The 10,099-nt window shown below is 40.8% G+C and overlaps 1 protein-coding gene across 1 annotated transcript in view; it reads right to left on the bottom strand.

Moving 5' to 3' along the window:
• Positions 1-3,048: 3,048 nt before the first annotated feature.
• The window catches only part of slc15a4 (solute carrier family 15 member 4), a 31,188-nt gene continuing 24,137 nt past the window's right edge, over positions 3,049-10,099 (bottom strand). Inside the window, exon 9 of the mRNA XM_051421688.1 lies at positions 3,049-5,371. Within this exon, the coding sequence (XP_051277648.1) occupies positions 5,220-5,371 (152 nt within the window). The 3' untranslated portion in view covers positions 3,049-5,219. The remainder of the gene's footprint in view (positions 5,372-10,099) is intronic.

The following is a 10,099-nucleotide window of genomic DNA, read 5'->3' as shown; positions in this document are numbered from 1 at the left end:
TACAGTGTGATATTAACGCAAACTTAGTATAAACACACGCACTATAAAAAGTATCAGCGATGACTCAAAAACCCAAAGGCAATAAACAACTACTGTAGCTAGCGAAGCCTCTCAGCAGCATGAGGTGACTACCCAACCATGTCATTTAGATATATCGGCCCGGGAGGAGTAGCGGGGGCCGTGCACAGGGGAGCGACATATCAGCCAGCGCTTTGAGACAGGCCAGGGCATTTTTCTGCCTGCTGGAAAACAACAGAAGGTCAGAGGGCTACCAAGATCATCTAGCTAGAATGGTATTCCTCAGTGTGGCTGAGAAAGATTTATCTTGATACCTGTACTGTTTTATGGGAGTCAAGCCCCATTCTGTACAAAGATGCTCTAAACCATAAGACCTGCACGTAATAACAAAGGTTGATGCCGTAAATCCAGATAGATGTATGCTGTTAAAGCATTTTACTGTTGCTTATTTCACAGATCATCTGTCTAGATGAACATCCTCGACCCGCCGCCGTGCTCAGTCCCACAGAAAACGGTCTTTCAAGTGACAAGACCAGCAGGCTTTCTGGTACGGGAGATTGTGAGAGGCTCTGCATATGTTTTCTCTTCTCCAGCTCATTATCCTCAGCATGACTTCATTGGGGAGAGTGTTAGAAACAGATCAACCCAGAGTAAAACTACTTGTCTCTTGTCCAACACTGTCCCATTCGGAATCTCACGCAGAAAAAGGCTTGAGGATGCCGACCAACAAAGACGGCTCAGATAAGATAATTAGGTCTATGTAAATGCGGATGATTAGTACTTAGAGATGGGCGATTTGTCTCCTTGGCTGTTTTCTTAAACATTGTGTCTGCATTAGCTTATCTTAATTAACATGTGATGATACCTCCTAATCCTCCAATTACTGGAGGAACATCTTCTGGAGCATCTGCCGGTCGCTCATTACACAGGTAAGACTCAGTAATACAATTAAAAGCAGCTTAACATTCTGTAGATTATGTTAGACTGCCACATGCCCCCGAAAAGTCATTTAAAGTAGGCGGGGGGAGAAATTGTTCGACATACAGCACAGAAAACGGTCTTAATTAAGCAATGACTTTATGACCTGCAGATACACACTTAAAACTTTTATACTTATCAGGTTGATATACTCGGCCTAGAATTAAAGATATTGTGAGAAAGCAAATGTTACTAAGAATCTGTAAGTATAATTTAATCATTAATATCTTGACTTATTCTTAGAAATACACTTGCAGTCTTTCACGCAAGATTGAAAAATGCAGGTAAATGTTAACCTTATTAATCCAACCGATTTTTTAAGACCTGTTCAAATCAAATTTAAGAGACATTTAAAAAAATTCAGACGATGATTTTGGACTCTGTAAGAACCTGCAGACCCTTTACAGAGTATTTGTAGGCACGTAATTGGCAGGAAATAAAAAACTACACCAAGCTATGCTACAGCTATGCTAGTAAGTAAGTATGCACAGCAGTGCTTACACGCTCACAATGATGATGCAAACACGCTAATGCTAGAAATGTATAATGTTTACCATGAATACCATTTTAGTTTAGCAAAACACAGCAGCTGAGGCTGATGGGAAGGTATATTTATGCAGGTATTTGGTCATAAACCAACTGATGATGGTGATAGATGAAAAGTCACTAAAATTATTACCATTCATCCTGATCTATTAAATAGCTGCTGACATTTCACTCAAAACACAAATATGGACCTCAGGGTGGTGCTATAGAGCGGCTATGGCTCAGGAAGTAGTGCGGGTTGTCCACTCATCAGAGGTTTGGTGGTTCAATCCCCGGCTCCTCCCGTACGTCAGAGTGTCCTTAAGAAGATAAGATTCTTAACTCCAGATTGCTGCCAATGCTCTGCATCGGTGTATGAGTTAGTTAGTTTGTACATGAAGAGATATTTCACAGGAAACTTTACCCTGCTGGTGGTGCTGAATGTCCGGGGGTCACTAAACTCTTGGTAGTCCATCCAATAGACTTTAACACTAAGCCACAGTTAGTGTCACAAGCATGGTTTAAAGATACTTACAAATTGAGAACTCTATAAACTTCAGAGGCAAATCATCATCTTGGCTAATAGAACATACTCAGAAAACCCAAATCAGTCGTAAATAAATGCAGGTGCTCTCTAAGGCACCATTGTTTGCTTAAATCCTGGCCAATAAATGAACTCAAAGTATTGGGAGGCAAGGTAGTACTATATATCTCAGTGTTATTGCCTTGCAATTCTGCCTCCATAACCACTTCGATGTGTCAGAAATTCCTCTCAACATGAGAAACAAGCCGCCACACTAGAATTATGACCCGCAGGCATTGTGTTGGTTTCAAACATCAAGCTGTCTCCTCAGTCACGGCTATACGGGCTCTCCGACCAAATTAAAGAGGAAATGGCCCTCTCTGAGCCTCGTGGCTTAGCATTAAAAAAATGATCTGTGATGACGGGTTGATTTCAATCTGTGTCTGATGAAACCAAGAAGAAATATGCCGCCTTCCCCAATAGGAATGCAAAATGAGGCTTTACACCTCTGTGTTTGCAACATTTTCCCAAACAGCCTGCCTCAGGGTGTGTTTTTTTGTAATATAAATAATTTAGGCACTCTACTTTGAGTTTCCCTTAGGATCAGCAAACCATAACCCTAATCATGAAAGCATCGTGGCAGGCTTTAAAAGGCACAATCCGTGTTTCACATGTAAACAACAGGGTCAACCCCGCCACCTGATAACATCCACCTGAAGGATATTATGTTATCGCTCTTTTCTGATGCTTTAAATATTTGTTTACATCGGTAATATTTGTGCTTCAACTAAAGTAGGCTAATTTTTCATCCTGCCTGCACAACCTGTGACAAAGCAGTGATGGCTTGTGTGACAAAATGCTAAATATGCATAATAAAAGTACAGGGAAAAAAAGAGCTTTACAACCGTTAACAGCAGGTAAAGTGATGTTGATGACAGATGCTTGAACAAGCTTTGTAAAGCGTTACCTATTTAGACAATGGCTGAAAATGAAAAACCCAATGCTCAATTTAATATACTTTAATGGCCACAAACATAACCACAAAACAATATTCCAGTTCTACAGCATTATGAAAACAGAGTATAATTCCAAAATAAACATAATAAAACTTATTTTAAGAGGGCTGAGATGACAAAGCAAGTGTATATAAAATATGCAATAAAACAAGGAACATCTATTTATCCGACCAATGAAACACAAACGAAAGATCACAAAGAAAAAAACAGGCGTCACATACCGTCTGTACTGAGATAGCTTCTTGCTTTTTATGTGCTGTTACAAACGTAACTTTATTGACACCACAGGGTAAACACTGTTCTGAGCTCCCAAAGGCAGTTTTACATTTCCTGGAGAGTTATTGTCACTCGACACTATCGTTCGAGCCCTGAGTTTTCTTGCTTTGATAAAATTCAGTACCTTGTGCTGTACCTATTTTGAGAATTGAAGAAACACACACGCGCACACACACGAGTATTTCTCTTTGCAGTATAAAGCTAAAACAAATGCATCACAGTCTAATAAATACAAGAAAAAAAACATTTTCTGGCAAAGCTGCAAAGCCATGATAACACTGTAGAAAGTTCCTCACAATGAATACTGGGAAAGTTATGATTTATTTTGCTATGAAATTCTAAATCTGAATACAATGTGAGTGTGAATGGGTTGCATTCTTAATTTGTCTGTACTCCTTCCATCACAATCCCAGCATTCATTTAGAGGATATTTGAAGGGCTCTGCTCAAGGTTGCCTGTTAAGCTTTAAGGTTAGTTTCTTAATTAGTTGTTTGTCGTGCGGACATGCAGTTTTGAAGCTTGACCAGAATTTACAAACTGCTGTGAAGTTTCATGGGAGTATTTTTGACATGAGGACTTATTCATGTATGGAGCTGTTTGAGGATTTACGCTTCAGCGTCACTCTCAAAAGGACTCAAAGCTGCGAGAGCGAGTACCTCTCCGCTGGTAGCCGCCTCCTCTCCGCAGCGTGTATCCCTCAGCCCAAACTAATCATTCACTACAAAGCAGTTAACTCATCGCAGGAGCAAGTGTTCACACTTGACGTTTCCTCTGCTCGATGCTGGCTCCGGCGCAATCATTTGTGGGCCAATGAGGTGTGGACGCGCTGAGCCAAACTCCAGCCCCTGAAGTACTTAACTTCCCTTTCCTTTGAAACTGCCTATGTTCCCGAGACATCATTTGATTCTGGGAAAACAACGAATGAAGTCAGGAAAACGAACGTGTGTGCATTTCCTTTCTGTACGTTTGTAACACTAATGGTCATATTTCAATTTAGCCTCTGACTCGTAATCGGAAAATCAAAAACAATCACAACCAAAGACTGATGCCAAAACCTTTCACTGTTATTTTTTTTTTTACAAAGCTAATAACTTGTTTTTGTTCAAATTTGTGGGAGGTTTTGAATTTGAATATTAGATGAGTTAAATAAGAGTTTAATCTCTAAAAAATTCTGTCTCAACATTAACAGCAATAAATGCATTAAAACAAACGTCCCATTCCATGCGACTACAACTACGTTACTGCAGAGATATTTGAAGGCCAACATGAGTAATTGTAATAAAGAAATAATGCTAACATTCAAGTACTTTTAATACAGAAATATCCCAGTTTTAGTCTGTGGATGTAAGTCTAGAATTAATTTAAAACAGTCAGTCTGGCTAAATACTGATGTATCATACCAGGGTCAGTAAAATCGTTAGTCCAAAAATAAGAAGAAGTAAAAATCTAACTATAAAAACAACTGAGTATCCTTCATGATTAGAAAATATTTAGATATGTTTTATGGCGCCACTCCTCAAGTCAAGTGCAAATGATCAAAGAAAGGCAACAAGAGTAAACACACAGGAGTGAGGGAGCGCAGTGGAAATGATTCAAACATGGCTCCTGCGTTAATCTCTATACCGAGTGGTGCCTGTGCATTCATACAGCGATGTAAAACCATTATTGTTATAAAAAAGGATACAGAGTCCCCACTTAAAAGCTCAAATAAACATAAATAAGAAATATATAGTCACGACAGGATCATTTGTGACCTGAAGAGGTAAACCGAACCTTTGTAGGATTTGATTAGTGAGTGATTCGACAGGGTCTTTGGGCACTGAGCGATGGGACCGGAAAAGGCAGGTACGGTGAGGGGGGGGTATGGGGACGTGTGCAGGGGGTCAAGAGGAGGTCTGTCTCTGCCTTTGGCTTCCTGCTCTGCCCCTCTGCTTGTCATACTTGACCGAGACGATAAGGAAGACCAGCAAGGTGACGCCCTGGATCCCTGCCAGGAGGAAGAAGTAGTAGTGCAGAGAGCAGTCGTTGATGTTTCCTGAAAGGAGAGAAAACAAAAGGAGTTATTAGAGCAGAATACAAAACGCCGCGGCTGACAATCCAAACAGCCAGACTGGCGTTTCGAAACACGAGAGTCACAAATGACAAATATGGAAATTTGGAGAACAAAAGACTTGCAACATATTCAGAGGGGGACAGCGGGGGGGGGGTTCTTTTATCACAAAGTACTACTCCATTTTAAAAGAATACCAAAGGTAAACGGCCAGAAGCTTGCAAATGTGGCAGGTTGCGGTGTTGTTGTTAGACATAAAAGGCAGGCTTGAAGTGAGGATGGCAGGAATTAGGATTCAGTGGAGGGGTGGCTTGTTACGTCTCATCTCACGGCGGTGTGAACCCTTCTGAAAGCGGAGACGGTTGACCCCCGCTCTTCTGCGTCGATACAGAAAGGCGGTATTGATGATGTGGGGCTTGGAAGAATCAGAAGTAACAGAGCGGTACGGGCCCTCAGCGGTGATACGAGCCAGGGAGTCTTTCATCGGTATTAAAGGACGGTTTGTTTCCTCTTGGGAACGAAGAAAAGAGGAAAGAAAAACTGACGCCTCCACTGTGATATGTGTACAGGAGGGAGGGGCGCGCTGAAGTTTCTAGCATTAAGTGTAAGAGTAACCCTATTTGTTGACACCCTCCGCCCATTTTTCATTTCAACCAGCAGCCTCTGAACTCAAACCGTCTTAACATTTGCTGCACTGCTGAGTGAAGTGGTCGTCCTCACTCAGCAATAAAAGCTCAAGAGGGGGGATCTAAACAAATCCTGTTTTCCCCTTCGCTGGGGTTTTACATGAAGGGCAAAGCTGACGACAGTACAATTGTCTCCACTGTTCGAGTATGGAGACAATTGAACTGGCATTAGAGCGGCTTTTGTTCTCTTGACCAAGGCAGGCAGACCAATTGACTTTGTAGTCAACAGCATGAGATGAGGCCGTTCACCACTTTTCTGGGCAAGGAGACATTTTGGGGGCGGCTGCCAAAGTGTGCCTCGTACTGAGCAAAGGAGGGTTTCATCTTTGTTTCTGCTGCAGTGTATTTAACAGCTCGCCTCCAGTGTACAGTATCGAACAGGCTCCATGTAAGGCGGAGAAACCTGTAGGTTACATCCCACATTATCGTGAAAGGAGTGGATGTGAAGCCCCGGAGCCCCCATTAGCTTCTCCATGTGGAGCTGTCACACCGAATAAAGAGCCTGAGAAACAGAGGCAGGCTTGATTTTAATTAGATATGGGGGCAATTGTCAATTCAAGCTCTGCCGATTCACATGGCAGGAACTATGTGTGTGTGTGTGTGTGTGTGTGTGTGTGTGTGTGTGTGTGTGTGTGTTTATTTATTTGTGTTTGTATGTGTAGTGTATTTAAGTACAGTCTAGATACACCTGTCAATTCATAAGTAAGCAGCCTGGGTTTAGATGGTGCTTAAAGGCTAAAACAGGATTTTTAAAGATTTTTTCGTTTATTCCTCACTTTGCTTTTTGGCTATTTTATTGAATCATTTTGGAATGTGTTCAACATGATGAAAGCATACAAGCACAGCAGAAACTAGACACTTTGCTAAACTTTTTAAGGCTTTACTTTTTGGAGAGAACGGTTCGAATGCACAGTACAGTTGAGGTCATGAGCGTTCACGCTCACAGAACCAGACCCCTCGACAGCTCAATGTGTCGGAAACAAAGGATGCAGAAAACGTATCTTTGCTTCAATTAACCTGCCCTGTGCACAGTCTTGGAATGATTGTTATGTTAATTAAAACAGGCACAACAACAAGTGCAAAGCGACAATTAAAAGGTCTGGGGTGTACGGGCTGTGTGGGTGTCTCCAAGCTGCTATTTTGGTTTTTGGGTGAAAGGGATGGAAGTGGAATATAAAGCTTTCTAACCCAAGAACATGAAACTAAAAGGTTTCTTCAGCCTGCTGTCCGAGTTTTTCATCGTGCTCTAAAGAACTGCTAAGATTTAGCTGCCGTTGCTGTGTCGAAGCACAGTAAACAAAACAATTGTTTGTGGCTGCAGATTCTTAAATATGCTAAGCTGAAATAAAGAGGGTGATCGGTGCTTCCCACCCTTTTTCTTCAAGGGACGCTTTTTCACTGAGTAAACTGACGACCCCTGAGTAAGTGACATTTCATATTCATATCATCATTTCATATGATATTCTATACATAAACATAACAGTATACAACAGCTGATAAACTGTACATTGAACCCAAACAGTGAACATAATGACTGCAGGAAGTTTGTGTAAAACGAGTGATTTGGATGAATTCTGAGCAGATTATTTCCTGTGAATATATTAATAATAGATTTTTTTCCCATTATGTTTTGTTTTTTTAAATATTTAACAAATCATACATACTTGATAGGCTTCTTCTTTGACAAATTCTGTGTTTTCTTGACACTTGGCCATTGTTCTATTAGCTCTTTGATTGTTTAAACCTTTAATGTAGGATGAGACTGTCTAGCAGAGAGTGAAGGCTTTATGAATATAGTGTTCAGGTCTTCAAAGAGTGTATCTTAAATACAAATCTAAACTTCAAAAACTGTTTCATTTAGTTTTCTTCACATAAATGAATGAAATACTTGGGCCTTAAAACCTCTTAAAAATCAGGAAGGCCTCACAACCCCACGGTTCCAAGGTTTGGGAACCGCTGCTGTAGACAGATTCTGACAATCAGTTTCTCACGTTCGTAACAAACCAAATTTTGTGAAAATCGGTTCAGAACTAAGCGAGTTACTGACGATTTTGTTGTGAAGTTTGTATCTCTGAGTACTGATAGCCAGCGGCTCTTGACCTCTCCAATATGGCGGCCAATCAGACGGCCTACAGCCAATGGCATCTACATTTCTATATCTATAGACCCACCACCAAAAGCCTTTCCAGAGCAGGGTCTTTTTGGGGATTAAAATATTGTCCCCGTAATGTAAATTAGACCTTGGTCCCTGTGGTGGAAAGAGGAGCTATTTGTACTTCCAACAGCAGTGAATAGTAGTCAATATCAAATACAACAATGAATAAAAAAATGGCAATCCCTACAATATACACATACATTCAGAGGGTGTGTTGATTAATAAACACACTCTCAGTTAGTCATATCAGCGTCTTATCACTCTGAAACGTCTGTCAGTAGCTCAACCAAAGGAACGACGCTTCTCCAGGAAACCACGTTGTTGTCTGGATGACGCAGAGCCAGACGACGCGAGCACACAGCACCACAATTCTGCAGCCAGAGGCACATTGTGGGTTTTTTTTTGTACACTGATGATAAAAAAGGAATTAAATTTAAAATTAAAAAATGATTTGGTGAAGCAGTTTATATGATTCTACTGTATTTCAGGCTGTAAATGGTTACATCATATCTGACAATGTGACCCAACAGCATTTGCTTCGTAATGGATTTCAAGAATAAAACATGATTTATTTATTCATATATATTTATATTTGTAAAAAGGAGGCTACGATGCACGGGAGTAATGAGCTCTGGTAATCCGATGTCTCCCACATCAACAGCATAATGCAGAGCTATAACCGCCAAGGCTGATGTGGAGGTGTGTTTGTTATTCTGTAGCAGCCTGGTTTCATTTGGAGGTAATTTAATGAAGGTAAACACAGTGGATGGCCATGCGTAATAGCACCGCGCTCTGGCACGTCACCTCTCTAATCAGAGGCTGCAGGTTTATCACATGTGTGTGTCCTGCTGCTGAAGGAGAAGCTTTTCATAAAGCAGCATAAAGCAGCTGTGGACAACAGATAGTGCAAGAATAGCTTATATTCACTTATAAATCAGTGCTTACTGACAGCCCTGCTTTAACCACATTGATAGTTATTTTTTGAAGCCTATGTAAACACATCTAGTGGCTGGGGAGTGTTTCATTAAAACTGTTTATTTACTTTTTTTTTTTTTTAAATGATTCTGTTATTGCTGCGTAGTTGTTCCAAGTATTTTGTTTTCTGTTCTTGACAAAAACTCCTCAGATTGCAGCAGATTGATGTTGCAGCAGAATCAGACGTGCCCACCTGTTTGCGCTTCACCTCCACCTGTGCCCCGAGCACTGGGAAACTAAAGCTAATTTCAACGACCCCAAAAGTAGAGCCCCACGAGTCTACAGCCATGCTAGCAGTTTATGCTGATATTCAGCAGGTTTAATGTTGTAGCATGTTCACCACCTTAGTTTAACATGTTAGCATCAACTCAACGGACCCAACGGACGCAACTCAGATCAAACTGTCAAACCAGGGAGTGCTGATCCAGATTCTGTCAAGTCAACAAACTGTGTTCACACCACGGTAATGCACTAATGCTAACTCGTTAGTGAAGCAAGCTAATCGATGTTAATGTTACAGTTTGTATTGAATTTTATGTCGCCTTTATTGTTATATTGACTCACCACTATTCTTCATATACTATATTGAATTGTATCCTTGCCTTGTGTTCAGCTGACAGCTGTGCACCGACTAAAATACTGCCGTGGTTACACGAGCAATTCATCAGAAATAATTGAAAGAATAAATTGAACACCATCTCTCTTTTCCGTAATTAATATAGAATTAAAGACTTCTTTCCAGAAAACTTTTAAAATTTACTTACAGTAAAACAAATCGTTACCACATTTTGACCGACGGGTTGAGGAAAAGTCAGGGGATTTACTGTTCATTAGTAAATGGCTGTTGAGATATTTCAGTCTGGGCCATGGTGTGGTAAAGCGATCGACCGACCAATA

This window comes from Dicentrarchus labrax, unplaced genomic scaffold (assembly GCF_905237075.1).
Source record: "Dicentrarchus labrax unplaced genomic scaffold, dlabrax2021, whole genome shotgun sequence".
Taxonomy (NCBI): Eukaryota; Metazoa; Chordata; class Actinopteri; family Moronidae; genus Dicentrarchus; species Dicentrarchus labrax.
The sequence above is the reverse complement of the archived record's forward strand: the minus strand, read 5'-3'. Positions and strand labels throughout refer to the sequence as shown.